Source organism: Microcaecilia unicolor, chromosome 4, assembly GCF_901765095.1.
Source record: "Microcaecilia unicolor chromosome 4, aMicUni1.1, whole genome shotgun sequence".
Lineage (NCBI taxonomy): Eukaryota > Metazoa > Chordata > Amphibia > Gymnophiona > Siphonopidae > Microcaecilia > Microcaecilia unicolor.
This window is the reverse complement of record NC_044034.1, coordinates 14,853,611-14,870,962: the sequence shown is the minus strand read 5'-3', so window position 1 is coordinate 14,870,962 and position 17,352 is coordinate 14,853,611. Positions and strand designations below refer to the sequence as shown.

Here is a 17,352-nt window from a genome sequence, read left to right as displayed (position 1 = left end):
GAGCTAAAAAGCCTTTGGAAAAAAATCAAATTCTCCGATGACCCCATCAAAGTGTAGCTCCACTGTATTTATAATACTCTGTTGAAAAATGCAAAAAAAGGCATATATTACAAACAAGCTTCTTAAATCACCCAACCCCAGCAAGGAACTCTTACTCTATATATCGTCACACCTTAAACCCTAACGCTCCTTGTACGGACAGTCGGTCCCCCTCAGCCGAGTCTCTTTCGATCTTCTTTATTGATAAAACTAATACTTTGCTCCATCCTTTACCTCGGATTATGCTTCAGTGGCCATGACCACTCTCAGGTACTGCTGTTTTGTCTACAGACAAATTTTTCCCTAGCAAAAGTCATGTCCTGTGTGAAATCCACCTACTGCCCATCTGATCCCCTTCCTCCATCTTGGCTTAAAGCACCTAAGTTATGCCTACTTCCAACCAATCTCAGTCTCTCAAATGGCCAGTTCCCCAATCCTTGGAAACTAGCCATTGTTCACCCTATCTTACCTATCTTAAAGAAGCCTAATCTTGACCCTTCGGTCCCCTCCCACTACCATCCAGTTTCCAATCTCTCATTTATGTCAAAAGTTTTGAAAAAGGTTGTTTTCCAACAATTGACCACTTTCACAAAGTTCCATCCACACCAATTGGGTTTCTGGTCACACTTCAGTATTGAGACATTGACAACAGCTCTACTCAGCAAAATCCACTCTCACCTTGACCAGCACAAGATTGTTCTGGTGGTTTCTTTGGATTTGTAAATGGCATTCAACCTTGTTAACCATTCTCTTCTTTCTCACCTCTTCTCATTTGGTATTTCCAGTACGGTTCTTTCCTGGTTCACTTCATTCCTAGCTAACTCTTCCTTTAAAGTCACAACCAGCTCATCCTCCTCAGATCACAAAAACCCTCCCCTGTGGAGTTCCCCAGGGATCAATTTTCTCTCCACTGTTATTCAACCTGTTCTTTAGACCCCTTGCTACTCTTATTCAGTCCCTAGGCATTTCGGCCTATTTCTATGCAGATGATATTCTTTTGATATTCCCAGTCTCTCCGACCTCTTCCCCATCAATCACTTCTCTCCAAACTTGTTTAGACTCAGTTGCAAGATGGCTAACACATCACTGGTTATTATTATTATTTATTACATTTGTACCCCGCGCTTTCCCACATATAGCAGGTTCAATGTGGCTTACATAGTAACTAGAATTACTAAGTTTTGAAGGAAATATACAAGTTGTAGCAAACATAGTAATAACGGGATTTTAAGGATATGTAGATTGAACATGGAGAGGTAAACAGGGAGGATAAATAAAAGGAAAGGAGATTGGGAGGGGTAAGGGGTAGGAAGGATGGAGAGGAAAAAGATTGAGGGATAAGCTTAAGGGGATAGGGAGACATGGTCTAAGGTGTAATAATCATCAGGACAGGAATCATGTGGGTGGGCTTAAAGTTAAGTTGGGTCTTTAGGGTAAGCTTTCTTGAAGAGATGGGTCTTCAACATTTTTCTGAAAGGTAGATGGTCATTGATTGTTCGAATGGGTCTTGGTAGAGCATTCCAAAGCCGGCTGCCCAAAAAGGAGAACCTGGAAGCATAGGAGGTCTTGTATTTGACACCTTTGCAATTGGGAAGGTGTAAATTGAGGAAAATTGGTTGGTGCTCAATGTAGATAAAACAGTTGCTTGTTGATTTTCTGGATCTTATACCACTCCCCTCTCACCCGTCTTTGGAGCACAAGTCACCCCGAGTCTCAAGTTCCCCTTATCTTGGGATGATTTGGGACTCCACTCTCTAATTTCTTCCTCAAGTTCTCTCTTTCTGTTCCAGCAGTTGCGCACCGTGCATCACCTTTTTGATAGTAACCATTTCCATGCCCTCATTTTCTCACTTTTACATCCCGTCTTGACTACTGTAATGCTGTTTCTGCTGGTTTGCCCCAACTCCTCTCTGAAAAAAAGCTGCAATCCCTTCAGAATATTGCAATTCAAATGCTTTGCCATGCTCGCCATTCAGACCATACCACACCTGGATTAATGTCCTATTTTTCAGCATCATGTCAGTATAAAAAATTACAGATCATTCAGAACACTGCGGCCAGACTAATATTTTTTTTGTTTTTTGTTACATTTGTACCCCGCGCTTTCCCACTCATGGCAGGCTCAATGTGGCAGGCAATGGAGGGTTAAGTGACTTGCCCAGAGTCACAAGGAGCTGCCTGTGCCTGAAGTGGGAATCGTACTCAGTTCCTCAGGACCAAAGTCCACCACCCTAACCACTAGGCCACTCCTCCACTGTTGCTACTATTTGAGATTCTACATGGAATGTTGCTATTCCACTAGCAACATTCCATGTAGAAGTCGGCCCTTGCAGATCACCAATGTGGCCGCGCAGGCTTCTGCTTCTGTGAGTCTGACGTCCTGCACGTACGTGCAGGACGTCAGACTCACAGAAACAGAAGCCTGCGCAGCCTTGTACATGGAATGTTGCTAGTGGAATAGCAACATTCCATGTAGAATCTCCAATAGTAGCAACAGAATCTCAATAGTAGCAACATTCCATGTAGAATCTCCAATAGTATCTATTTTATTTTTGTTACATTTGTACCCTGCGCTTTCCCACTCATGGCAGGCTCAATGCGGCTTACATGGGGCAATGGAGGGTTAAGTGACTTGCCCAGACTCACAAGGAGCTGCCTGTGCCTGAAGTGAGAATCGAACTCAGTTCCTCAGTTCCCCAGGACCAAAGTCCACCACCCTAACCACTAGGCCACTCCTCCATTATATTCAGATTGAACAGATATTATAATGTATCATCTTATCTACTGCAACTTCACTGGTTTCCTATATCAGAAAGAATAAGGTTTAAAGCGGTCTCCTTAATTTTCCAGATCTTACAGGGTCTTGCAGCAGAACTGTTAACGAGAATTGCTTCGCTGTGTCTGGTCAAGTCCAACAGACTAAGGGATCCTTTTACTAAGGTGCGCTGAAAAATGGCCTGCGCTGGTGTAGACGTGTGTATTGGATGCGCGCAGGTTTGTTTTTCAGTGCGCCTGCATAACAGGGCTCTTTTTTTTGCCGAAAATGGACGTGCGGCAAAATGAAAATTGGCGCGCGTTCATTTTGGGCCTGAGACCTTACTGCCAGCCATTGACTTAGTGGTAAGGTCTCACACGTTAACCAGGTAGTAATCATCAGCACGCGTTCAATGCTGATTACTGCCCAGTTAGCGCCGGGTGCTGGAAAATAAAAAATATTCTCCACCGCATGTAAAAAATAATTTTTTTATTATTATTTTTTTTTTGGGGGGGGGGAGGGGTGTTGCCGGGTTCCTGAAGCCTGGATTGGCCGCTGTCAGAGACAGGATGCTGGGCTTGATGGACCCTTGGTCTTTTCCCAGTATGGCGGTGCTTATGTACTTATGTACTAAATTACCACCCGGGCCACGTGGTAGGTCTAAATCGACGCACATAGGACACACGTATGCACCTACACGGCTTAGTACAAGGGCCCCTAAAAGAACAAGTGATGCTAGCGACACCGTATCATAAGGCGATCCGATACCAGAAGATCTTCCACACCATATTCCAAGGCCCCCATAATCCAACAGATCCAACGTAAATCCTCACACCCAGCAACACAGCAGAACTAATGATCGTACTGGACAATTTATAATCTTCCTTCAACCCCATGACGCCTGATCCACACCTACCTCATCTGACCACAATATAACCTTGTATCTCTTATCAACCGACTAGGCAAGCGCCTCAGACGGTACTATGTAAGCCACATTGATCCTGCAAATAGGTGGGAAAATGTGGGGTACAAATGTAACAAATAAATAAGTAAATATTCCAAGTACTAGGAGTCAAAACATGGAACTCTCTACCTATTACAACTACCTTAGCATCCAGGAGAGACTAAAAACCTTTCTTTTTCCAAAGACCACCTCATAACAAACCATTATGATGTCATCATCCACATTTTATTTATTAGTTACATTTGTATCCCACATTTCCCCACCTATTTGTAGGCTCAATGTGCCTTACATAGTACCGAAAAGGCGTTACAGACTCCGGTGTAAACAAATACAAAGTGAAGTTGTGGTAAGATAAAGTTCATGTGGCCCAGCCACACTAGGGCATCGTACAACGGAAGAGTTGTGTTCTGTCCATTACGTTCTTTAGTTTTGTTGTGTTTTTTTATCCACCAGTTTGCCTGATTAAACTCTCTTGACTCGTGTACTTAGTTTATCTGAACCCTGAAAAGGGGATTTTAGAGGTATACAAAAACAAATTTGATTTGATAACCCTGCCAAATTTCAGCCTCAGGTATGGACTAATTAATTCTTTAAAACATGAATAACGTTTATCAATAAAAAAAAAAAGTAATTAACCTCAGAAATCACTTACCCCACATTAGGTACCTTTAGTTTTTAGTCTGTAGCAGTGGCGTAGCCAAGGGTGGGCCAGGCCCACCCACTTTGGGCTCAGGCCCACCCAGTAGCAGCACACCTATGATGTGGCTGGCAGGGATTCCCTAGCCTCACCAGCTGAAAACTCCCAACATCTGTCCCTCCTGCATACCTTGTAAACAGCAGATGGCATGCAGGTGAGACAAGGAGAGACCAAAATCACCCGTGGGACAGGGAGGGGTTCTTCTGCCCACCCATCTTGGGTCCAGGCCCACTCAAAGTTGGGTGTCTGGCTACGCCCCTGGTCTGTAGAACATGAAAAACATCAAAGTTGTAAAAAAAATTGCATAGTCTCATTCGACTGACCTTACAGTACACAAACTTTCAAAAAGGAAGTTCGCCCCCTCCAAACTTTTATAGCCTTTATCACTGTTATTTGTAACCCAAATTTTGGTACCTTTTTGCTTGGTGGGTCACATATTTCGTGAAGAGCTGAGAAAGTTGTTTTAAGAAACAAAATGGGTCTGAATTCCCTGGGAAGAGAAATGCGTCACGGTTTGGGATTCAATTCGGACCGATGGTTATAGTTCATTGAAAGTCTCGACACTTCGCTAATTCCTTCTGATTGTGATGCTTCATTTTCTTTATATCATTTTAGTGACTGAAAGTTGGTGTAATCGACTAGCTGTGGAAGTGGCCGGTGCTGTGTATGTGAACATTTTTAATTACATGCCGTAGGCGCCAATCATGATGTTTATATTTTCATCTGAAAGTGGATTTCTTTCCATTTTGCAAATCGCTATTCACAGCTTTTATAGTAACATAGTAACATAGTAGATGACGGCAGAAAAAGACCTGCACGGTCCATCCAGTCTGCCCAACAAGATAACTCATATTTGCTGCTTTTTGTGTATACCCTACTTTGATTTGTACCTGTGCTCTTCAGGGCACAGACCGTATAAGTCTGCCCAGCACTATCCCCGCCTCCCAACCACCCGCCCCTCCTCCCAACCACTGGCTCCGGCACAGACCGCACAAGTATGCCCAGCACCATCCCCACCTCCCAACCACCAGCCCCGCCTCCCAACCCCGGCTCTGGCACAGACCGTACAAGTCTGCCCAGCACTATCCTCACCTCCAAACCACCAGCCCCGCCACCCACCACTGGCTCTGGCACAGACCGTATAAGTCTGCCCAGCACTATCCCCGCCTCCCAACCACCAGCCCCGCCTCCCACCACCGGCTCTGGCACAGACCGTATAAGTCTGCCCAGCACTATCCCCGCCTCCCAACCACCAGCCCCGCCTCCCACCACCGGCTCTGGCACAGACCGTATAAGTCTGCCCAGCACTATCCCCGCCTCCCAACCACCAGCCCCGCCTCCCACCACTGGCTCTGGCACAGACCGTATAAGTCTGCCCAGCACTATCCCCGCCTCCCAACCACCAGCCCCGCCTCCCACCACCGGCTCTGGCACAGACCGTATAAGTCTGCCCAGCACTATCCCCGCCTCCCAACCACCAGCCCCGCCTCCCACCACCGGCTCTGGCACAGGCACAGACCGTTTTATAATCTCTCTCACCAATTCCTCTATTCTCCTGAGCCACTGACTTTTCATTTCCCTCTGTCTTTGTACCTGTCCTTCTTACTCTCTAGGCAGAAGGGTAGCTGGGGGGGGGGGGGGGGGAATGGACTTCCAACGAAAATGGCGCTTATGGGGATTTTTAAAAACTACTCATGCTGCTGCCTATTTTATACACACTTCGCTCCCCCCGACCTGAAAACTTGGCTACACTTCTGTCTCTAGGGATAGTCTTCTATACCTGAGTTCTCCAACGATCTAGAGCAGGCTTGTCCAATCTTTTGCTATCGGGGGCCACGTTTTATATTTAGCAACATTCGGAGGGCCAAAACATGCACCGTTGTATTTTATTTATTTATTTAGATTTTTGCTCACACCTTTTTTTCAGTTGCTACATGTTTCGTCAAATATATGACGGTGCATCATGCCCAGTCTCGCACTCGCTCATGTAACCCCCTCCCCCAACCAACCTTCACCCAGTGTCTCTCTCACTTATGTAACTTCCTCCCAGTCGTCATCCAGTTTCCCTCACTCATGTACAACCCCCCTGCCCTTCCCCAAGCCTTCACTCCGTTTCTTTTCCCTCACCTGGCTTCAGCTGCAGAAGAAAATGGCAGGATTCCTGCTTCCCACCGTGACTTCGCTCTCTGTAAGCTTGAGCCACAGAGAGCTGAGTTGCGATGGGGAAGCAGGAATCCCTGCTGTACTCATCACAAGAATTACCAAGCTTCCGAGGGCCAGTATAAAAGCACTTGGTGGGCCTGGTTCTGGCCCGCAGACTGTAGGTTGGACAAGCCTGATCTACAGACACAGCAGCCTCACAGTCTAGTTCATTGGTGGGCAGCCTCGGTCCGGGAGGGCCACAACCCGGTCAGGTTTTCAGGATTTCCCCAATGAATATGCATGAGATCTATTTGCCTGCATTGTCTCGACGACCGAGGTTGCCCACTCTTGTTCTAGGCATCCATATTTGAAGGCACCAAAGTTCTGGGCTAAACAGGAGCCTGATTCCACTTGCTTCAGGACCCTGCTCTTATGGAAGAGAAACCTCCACGTCCCACCATTCTCCGGCCTATGGGAATCAACATCTTAAATCCGAACCATTTGTCAAAGCACACATTAGGACTAATAACCTCATCCCTATGAAATAACTTTCCAGGAGAAATAAGAATGGTTCGTTCCTTGAGAATTAAAAGGGAGGGGTCAGAAGGGAGGGGCAAAGAAGATACAATAGCTAGAGAAAAGCAATTTACATAAGTTATAAACAGTACAAGTTAATGTATTATTACGTGTTATGAAAACTGTAAGACTTAAAGAAACGTTCTTGAAAAAGTAGCATTGAGGAGACAGATCTTGGCTGTAACCAATTTCAATGTCCAGGGCCTTGTTTACTGAGCTGAGCTGCAGGCGTGCCAACTTTTTAGCATGTTCTAATGCTAAAGACACCCATAGGAATATATGGGTGTCTCTAGAATTAGCGCGCCTACAGCGTGGCTTAGCAATCAGGGCCCCTAGTGAAGGAATTTACTGAAAAGCCTTCAAGAATTTGCAAAACACTTACATATATGCAATTATTATTACTATTTGTTACATTTGTATCCCACATTTTCCCACATATTTGCAGGCTCAATGTGGCTTACATAATACCGTGAAGGCGTTCGCCAAGTCCGGTACGGGATAGGTACAAAATGTTGTATTGGGATAGGGAAGATAAGATTCAATCAAGTTGGGTTGAGGTAAAAGAGTTCGTTAATGTCCAATACGATCTTTAATAGTGAGGTGTTGCAGGGTTCAGTCATTTAAGTTGGGTCATTCGGATATGCCCTTCCGAATAGGTGAGTCTTTAAGGTCTTTCTGAATTTTAGGTAATCATAAGTTGCTTTCACCACTTGTGGCAATGCGTTCCACAGGCGTGCGCCTATGTAAGAATGGAGGAGTGGCCTAGTGGTTAGGGTGGTGGACTTTGGTCCTGGGGAACTGAGGAACTGAGTTGGATTCCCACTTCAGGCACAGGCAGCTCCTTGTGACTCTGGGCAAGTCACTTAACCCTCCATTGCCCCATGTAAGCCGCATTGAGCCTGCCATGAGTGGGAAAGCGCAAGGTACAAATGTAACAAAAAAAAATTGGACACATGGGTTGTCTTGTATTTTAGTCCTTTGCAATTTGGGTAATGGAGATTCAGGTACGACTGTGATGAACTGGTACTATTTCTGATTGGGAGATTGACTAGGTCAATCATGTAATCTGTGACTACTCCATGGATAATCTTATGGACTAAGGTGCAGATTTGCAATAAGCAAATCTTTAAATAAAATATCATCTGAACAACTAAATTCCTGGAGGGTTGCCAACTGGATCCAGATTCGCCCAACAGGGTTGATCCAGTGCTGCACTTATCGCATTGCATGCAGGGACTTGTAGTTCTGAATTCCCCACTGGATTCCCTAAGAAAAACCAGGCTACAAGTCCCTGCCTGGATTGTGTAGGCTCAGGACTGGATCAACCCTGTTGGATGAAAGTGGAACTACTTGGCAGCGTAGTGGGGGGGGGGGGGGGGGGGGTGGGAGGGTTGGGGAGCGGAACTCTTCGACTGGCAGGGCTTGAGCATTCCTGGCAGCCATTCAAAGTGTGCTGCAGTTTCAGAGGGGGCCTGATCTCAAAGTGGGGGAGGGGGCACAGATTCCTAAGCCTCCCCCCCCCCCCCAAGCCCTGCCTACAGCTAGATATACCACACTAACCTCTCAAGCGATAGCACTTCTGTGGTCTCCCAACACACCATCGCTGCAGCTGTCTTCCTTCTTCGCACCCCTTGTACCTCCTGCTCAGATTTTAAGCTCCCAGGGGATGGGAAAAACGTTATCTGTTGTACATCAGTGACTTGCTTTATCATTCTTTACTCCCACATCACTGCGTGTAAACGGAACTGTACTGTCGGCAGGGCTTTGGCCAGGGGTCCTCAGCCCAGCCCTCAGGACACATCCAGCCAGGCCGGTTTTCAGGATCCCCACAGTGAATATGCATGAGAGAAATTTGCATGCATTACCTCCATTGTTCGAGGACCACTGTCAGTGAACCTTCAGTACCCTCAAACCACCCCCCCCCTTAGATTTTCATAATTAGACTCCCAGAATGCATAGATAAATATCAAACTCTTAAATACTAAACGTTGATTTGCATGTACATACATAATCCGCAGAACACAATATATGGCGCTTTTCAGTTGTGTGCGTAAATTTGGACATGCATCCAATTAACATGCACAACAATTATTTATGAGCCCTTCAGTGTCAATAATTGGGCAATAAAAGGCAATTATCAGCACTAATTGGCAATAATTAGAATTTATACGTATTCTAAAGAGGTGCATGTGCAGATCTAAAAAAAGGGGTGTGGTCATGGGAGGGGCCATGGGCGGGTCAGAGACATTCCTAAAATTTATGCCTGTTGTTATAGAATTAGGGGGATCTGCACCTAATTTATGCCTGGGGTATTTACACCAGGTGTAAATGGTTGCACCTAAATGTAGTCAAGGCTCCCAGCGCTAAGCAGGGGTGTAGCTACGTGGGGCCACGGGGCCACGGGGCCATGGGCCCCCACAGATTACGCCCTGGCCCCCTCTACATTTGACCCCCCCTGCTGCCGCCGCCGCATCCCGCCCCCGCATCAGATACCTTGTTTGCTGGCGGGGGTCCCCAATCCCTGCCAGCTGAAGTCTTCTTCGGCGCCGGTTGACTCCGGCGCCTTCGTTGTGTGATCATCTGTTTCTGACACCTTACGTCCTGCAGTGTGCATGTAGCCCCATGCAGGACATAAGGCGGCAGAAACAGATGATCACACAACGAACGCGCCGGAGTCAACCGGCGCTGAAGAAGACTCTTTGGCACCGGAGTCAACTGGCGCCAAAGAAGACTCTTCGGCTGGCAGGGATTGGGGACCCCCGCCAGCAAACAAGGTACCTGATGCGGCGGCGGGGCAGTGGGCGGGCGGGCGGCGGTGGCAGCGGGGGGAGGGGGGTTGCGGTTGCAACAGCGGTCCAAAGTGGCGGGGGGGCAGCTAAACAATGCCCCCCACCTCGGTCTCTGGCCCCCCTCCCACCAAGGTCTGGCTACGCCCCTGGCGCTAAGCGTTATTCTATAAACTTCGCCTAACTTTAAGCGTGGTTTATAGAATAACACTAAGTGCTATTTTTTTTTTTTTGCACCAATTTCGTAGGCTCCGTCTGTAGAATCTGATCCAATGAGGGCAATTTCCAATGGCTAGTTGTGTAGGCTAAGGGACTATCTGAAAATTACCTACCCTCCCTCTGACGATTCTTTGAGCTGCCTGAAAGTCGGGGCGTATTTTTTTTGCTTTGACTGCAGATCTTTGCTGACATACGCATCTGCCTAGTCTGGCCTTGACAGTGAGTGCAAATCCCTGTGATTTGAACGTTTTACAGTTCTTCTCGTTCTGTGTTATTGCAGCTACGGCCCTGGCCTTTAGAAGTGAAGGAGTCTATGGCTAATTTCATGGCCAGTGCAAGAGTATTGAACGCTCTTGATGAGCCTTTAGCCTTTCTCAAATAACTTTCTGGCCCCTAATTCACCTTCCCCAGCCAATACTTTGGTGTCGTTCGTTTTATAGTAACATAGTAACATAGTAGATGACGGCAGAAAAAGACCTGCACGGTCCATCCAGTCTGCCCAACAAGATAAACTCATGTGTATACCTTACCTTGATTTGTACCTGCCTTTTTCAGGGCACAGATCGTACAAGTCTGCCCAGCAGTATTTCCCGCCTCCCAACCACCAGTCCCGCCTCCCATCACCGGCTCTGGCACAGACCGTATAAGTCTGCCCTCCACTATCCTCGCCTCCCAACCACCAACCTCTGTTCCCCCACCTGCTCCGCCACCCAATTTTGGCTAAGCTTCTGAGGATCCATTCCTACTGCAATGACTGAGGAGTTCAGTTATCAAACTTCTAAATATTTCACTGTTTTGTGTATTTTTGGTTCTTGAGTGAGGGGACTGTTAGGATCTACTGTTTTGCTTTGACTGCAGTTGCCCTTCCCCCCCCCCCCACCCCTCCCAAAAAAGCTGTTGCCTTAGGCAATCACCTAGTGTACCTAATGGTTAAAGCCAGCCCTGAAAGGGAGTATGTAATTACTGTGAGCCTGTGGTACTTTGGGCTTAGGCTCCTCCAAAAATTGCAGAACCGAATGAATGGTTGGCGGCGATGCTCAAGCCTCAGCAGCCTCAGCAGCCACTGGAGCCCCCATCTGTGCTCTCTGAGCATCAGGAAGTTGTCGGGGTGCTCCGGCCACTGATGCCACATGCCACCACTTGTGCACATGCTCAGTTCATGCAATTGAACTGAGCATGTGTGGAAATGCTGGTGTCAGAGGCTGGAGCAACCTGCTTGCTTCATTGCTCCTCAGGCAGCACAGCCCTGGGCTCTGGAAGGGAATATCTGCAGCTCTTGGGGCTTGAGCATGGTTCGGGGGGGGGGGCAGCAGAGGGGGGCAACTGAGAGGAAATGCTTGGCTCCCCAGTACAACCTAGGCTTCCCCCTCCCCAAGGGTTATCATATTTTGTCCCCCAAAAAGGAGGATGCATGCCCTGCCCCCTTTCATGCCGCGCCCACCCTCTTTCACTCCTTCACTCCACCCCCTGTCACAATTTCCCCTCCCCCCTGTCTCACACCCCGTCACTCCCCCTCCCCGTCACCCCCTCCCCTTACCTTACTACTGCCCTGGTGATCTAGTGACCTCTTTGGGGCAGGAAAGAGCCCACTCTTTCCAGCCCAGAGCGCTGCCCTGCATGCATCCTTCCTGTTCCTGATCTCGGCACCGATTCAAAATGGCCACCGAGAGTTGAAGTGACCTTGCGAGACTTCAAACTCTCGGCGGCCATTTTGAATCGGCGCCGAGATCACCAACAGGAAGGATGCATGCAGGGCAGCGCTCCGGGCAGGAAAGAGGGGGCTCTTTCCTGCCCCAAAGAGGTCACTAGATCACCAGGGCAGTAGTAAGGTAAGGGGAGGGGAGGCTAGCAATCTGCCCGTCCTATAGGACGGCCCGCCCACCAGCCTGCCCGCTTGTCCAGAAATCCGGACAAACGGGCAGATTGGCAAAACCCGCCCGGTTGCCCGGACATGTCCTCAAAAAGAGAACATGTCCGGGTAAATCCGGACATATGGTAACCCTACCCTCCCCCCCCCCCCCCCCAAGGAAAAATCAAGTTCTGGTTAAGCCCCTGCTGTGATCTGATTGTTTTCGAGAACTCCTCTCTGCTTATCCTGAAGCTATTGCTTTGTCTGTTCTTTAGAGGCAATTAATATTTTCCTTGTGCATCTTCAGTTATTTCTGTCTGTTCTCCTATCACCCAGGTTTGGTTTCAGAATCGCCGGGCCAAGTTCCGTAAGCAAGAAAGAGCAGCGAACTCCAAGGGAGGAAGCAGCGCCAGCTCCACTGCCAACAAGAAATCCGACACCAGGTCCTCATCGGAAGATGACGAGTCTAAAGAGTCCAACTGCAGCCCCACCCCTGACAGCACAGCCTCACTGCCCACCACAGGGAGCCTCAATAGCCCGGGGAACAGCCTGAGCCCCAGCCCCGGCTCAGGGGTCAGCCTTGTGGTCAACCACGGGAACCAGCCACTAAAAGCGCCCATCTGGCCCGGAGTCTCCACCAGCAGCGCTGCCAACACAGCTGACCTCCTGAAGGCTTGGCAGCCGGCCGACTCAGTGCCTGGACCTTTCGCTGGAGTCCTGTCCTCCTTTCACAGGAAACCCGGCGCTCTCAAGACAAACCTGTTCTGAGTGCTGATCTTGAACTAGCCAAATGCAAAAGTTCAAAGAACAAAATCGCAAACTCATTCGGTGCCATTTTCTGGATCTTGAAAAGCAGCATTGGTCTCGTCTCGCTCTGAAGATTCCCGCGGTCGGACAGCGCCAGCCCACTGGACAAAGCAGTGGCTCCCTCTAGTAAAATTCTCCATCACTTTGCGCTGTCTTAGGGTTTCTGAACAAAAGTAGTTGGGGGGGGGGGGAGGGAGCAAACCGGCCCATATTCCCAGTAAACACTGTATCCATAATCCATTTATTAGTGTTGGAAGCAGAGCCTGGAACAGCCTTAGAGGATGGTAACCAGGGGCGTAGCCAGACTTCGGGGGGAGGGGGGTCCAGAGCCCGAGGTGAGGGGGCACATTTTAGCCCCCACCCCGGCGCCACTGACCCCCCCGCCATTGCCGACCCGCCCTCTTGACCCCCCCCTCCCGCCACAAACCCTCCCCCGCCTACATTTGCTTTTGTTGGCGGGGGACCCCAATCCCCACCAGCCGACGCCCTCTTCGTAGACTTTTTTGCACTGACTGCAGGACGAAGAGGATGTCGGCTGGCGGGGATTGGGATCCCCCACCAGCAAAAGCAAAGGTAGACGGCGGGGGGGGGGGGTCAAGAGGGTTTCGGGAGGGGGGTCCAGGACAAAATCTATGGGGGCCCAGGCCCCCTCAGGCCCCACGTAGCTACGCCACTGATGGTAACACGGGTCCTCACTCGTCTTTGGAGTGGAGGAATTGCCAAATGACTAGTTCAGTTGCCGGAGAACCTGGGGAGCACCTTGTGATTCTGGGCAAGTCACTTAAGCCTCCGTTGCCTCAAGTACAAAATAAGTACCTGTATATAATACGTTGCACCACTTTGACTGTAACTACAGAAAGGCGGTATATCAAATCCCATCCCTTTTCCCTTTTCTTCATGACTTGAGCAGTGACAGGAAGAAGGAGTCCAAACAGTGGGAAGGGGATGGAATGCCAACTGGATCCAGATTTGCCCGACAGGCTTGAACTAGTCCCGAGTTTACCCCGCTGCATCCAGGGACCTCTAGTCTTGCTTTCTTAGAGCAGTAGCGTTCCTAGGGGGGCTGACACCCGGGGCGGATCGCCGATGCGCCCCGCCCTCCGCGAAAGAACCACCCCCCCGGGTGCACGCCGCTGGGGGGGGGGGGGTGCCACGCGCGCCTGTCCTTTCATTCCATGCTCCCTCTGCCCCGGAACAGGAAGTAACCTGTTCCGGGGCAGAGGGAGCATGGAACGAAGGAAGGACAGGTGCGCACGGCACCCCCCCCAGCGGCGTGCACCCAGGGTGGACCGCACCCACTGCCCCCCCCTAGGAACGCCACTGAGCAGTAGTTCCCAAACCTGGTCCCAGAGGCACCCCAGCCAGTCAGGTTTTCAGGATATCCACAATGAATATTCATGAGAGAGATTTGCATGCACTGCCCCCCACTGCAAGCAAATCTCCCTCATCATGAATAATCATTGCGGATATCCTGAAAACCTGATTGGTTGGGGTGCCTCCGGGACCAGGTTTGGGAACCACTGTCTTAAGAGAATTCAAGGGGAAATTAGAAGTACAAGTTACTGCATGCGGTGGGATAAACCCAGGCCTGGCTCAAACCTGTCAGGCAAATCTGGAGCCAGATGTGCAGCTTTTCAAGTTAAGAAAGCACTGGGGGTGGTGGGGGGGGGGAGGCTATTTTATAACCCCCATCATTTAACGTTTGAGCCACTGTAGATTATAAGAGGCTCTGGGGGCAGTTGAGGGCCACAGCTGTGACAGATTAAGGCCTTACTAGAAACTGGAGCTGCTCACAAGTGCTACACAGTGGGAATCCTAAAACATTCCCTGCAGAGATAATCAAGGCGTGAAGAGGCTGTGAGGTGAACCAGAAATGGTAACAGCATTATTCAGAAACTGCGTATTTGTTATTTTGTAAGAACAAGGCCGTTATGTTCTCAGAGGGAAAATATTTCCAGAAAAACATCTAATTCACACAACTAGCCAGTAGATGGCGACATTACACCATAGTTGCCTGACATTTAAGCAAACAAAAAGTCCTAAGATTCCCATCCATGTTTGGTTTGATAGTAATATGTTCCATTCTCTCAATTTCTCCTCCAATATTCTGGTGTGGTCTTAAAGGAAGTGGGAGATGCTAAGAGTAAAACAGCAGAGCCAGAGGCTCCTTCAGTATTCTTACACAAAAGTTACTTACCAGTGTGGGAAACCCAGAAGAGCTAGTAATCACGGTAACGTCAAAAGCATCTGCTGGGTGTTTGGATTGGTATCTCATGCCTTCAAACAGGACAGAGGCTTTTGGTTGTAAAGGAATAGCATGAGAAAGGAAAGCAGATGCACTGAACAGCCTCCCCACTGGAGACAGAGCTGCAAATGACCTAATTCCAGGAGGGAGACTTTTTGGCCAGTCTTGGTTTTAAACGTACACCCCAAAGCAGCGTGGGATTCTCTTACTAAATCGGATAGGGTGTCAATATACCTTGACTGACAGCTGAGGCAAGAATTACATAAGTACATAAGTATTGCCAAACTGGGAAAGACCAAAGGTCCATCAAGCCCAGCATCCTGTTTCCAACAGTGGCCAATCCAGGTCACAAATACCCAGCAAGATTCCAAAAATGTACAAAACATTTTATACTGCTTATCCCAGAAATAGTGGATTTTCCCCAAGTCCATTTAATAACGGTCTATGGACTTTTCCTTTAGGAAGCCGTGCAAACCTTTTTAAAACTCCGCTAAGCTAACCGCCTTTACCACATTCTCTGGCAACGAATTCCAGAGTTTAATTACACGTTGAGTGAAGAAAGATTTTCTCCGATTCGTTTTAAATTTACTACATTGTAGCTTCATCGCACGCCCCCTAGTCCTAGTATTTTTGGAAAGCGTGAACAGACGCTTCACATCTACCCATTCAACTCCACTCATTATTTATACTTAAGCTGTGCTATTTCATATTTAAAATCATTCATGGAATGGTCTCTCTTTATATCACTAATTTGATTCATATTACAGATCAAACCCTAAAATGATCTTCTAGAAATCACCTAAGGCTGATTTTGTTTTCCAGGTATAATAAGGATAACATTATTTAAAATAGTAAAGGAGGCCCGTTTCAGAGCAAATGAAATGGGCGCTACTAAGGTTTTCGTCGCCAACACCCCCCCCCCTCTCTGCCCAACGCCTTCGTTGTTTGACGCGAGGGCGGGGCCCAGAGCGATTTCGCAACCCCGCCTCCCTCCCTGTCAACCCCTTCGTTGCTCTGCCATCAAGGTTTTCGTTGGCAACACCCCCTCTCCCTGCCTGCCTGCCTGTCAACCCCTTCGTTGTTCTGGCATTGCTCCGCCCTCAACGTCATGACGTTTGACGCAAGGGCGGGGCCCGGAGCGATTTCCCACCCCCATCCCGCCTCCCTGCCTCCCTCCCTGTCAACCCCTTCGTTGCTCTGCCATCAAGGTTTTCGTTGGCAACACCCCCTCTCCCTGCCTGCCTGCCTGTCAACCCCTTCGTTGTTCTGGCATTGCTCCGCCCTCAACGTCATGACGTTTGACGCAAGGGCGGGGCCCGGAGCGATTTCCCACCCCCACCCCGCCTCCCTGCCTCCCTCCCTGCCAACCCCTTTGTTGTTCTGCCATTGCTCCGCCCTCAAGGGCGGGGCCCGGAGCGATTTCGGTGGCTTTACCACCCCGAACCTTCGAACCTTTTTGAAGGAAGTCAGGGCTTGGTTTCACTGACGTCACTGTCTTCAGAACGTTGAGGGTGAGTTTTATATATATAGGATGTGGCAGCAAAGACCTGGAATTCTTTTTCTACAAAGATAAATCAAAATTATTTTCTATTTAGAAAGGCCTAAAAAAAAACAGCGCTATTCCTAAATTTTATAATGCACCTGAGACATGGTAGCTATGCTAATTTGATGATCTTTTGAATTTGTGATAGGTTGAGTTGTTGTAGTACCTGGGTAAATGACCTTGGCATTGGTACTGAACTCATATTAGAAATATGTGGAATATAAAGATGTTTATTCTTAGTTGTAGTCCCTGATTCTGCCCGTTGAAATCAGTGATGCATCAGGATGGGATTGGCAGAAATCCAGAACTAGCCCAAAATCTTCCTCCTGGAACTGGGTAACTTGGAAGCTCGTTGGAGACAGAATTCCCTAGAGCAGGTGTTTCTTAACCCAGTTCTTGAGCCACACAGAGCCAGTCAGGTTTTCAGGATACCCACAATGAATATGCATGAGATAGGCTCCAAGGCAAGGGTCTCAAAGGAGTCCTTGGGACACACGAATCCAAGCAGATGAGAGATTTGCAAACAATGATGGCAGTGCAGGCAAATGTCTGAGATAAGCACGGAGGGTCCTTATGATTAAAACAAGTTCAGCTAGGCTAGCCGGTGGTGATGTCTCAATTAGCTATGTTTCCATATAAGGGATCTCCAATCAGTGGCGTACCAAGGGCGGGGCGGTGGGGGCGGTCCGCCCCGGGTGCACGGTGCTGGAGGGTGCAGAGAGCAGCCGTG

General features: G+C 48.7%; 1 protein-coding gene across 1 annotated transcript in view; it reads left to right on the top strand.

Annotated features, from left to right (window-relative positions):
* Nucleotides 1-12,795, top strand: part of PHOX2A (paired like homeobox 2A) — a 33,955-nt gene extending 21,160 nt beyond the window's left edge. Inside the window, exon 3 of the mRNA XM_030199313.1 lies at nucleotides 12,364-12,795. Coding sequence (XP_030055173.1) covers nucleotides 12,364-12,795 — 432 coding nt within the window. The remainder of the gene's footprint in view (nucleotides 1-12,363) is intronic.
* The last annotated feature ends 4,557 nt before the right edge of the window (nucleotides 12,796-17,352 follow it).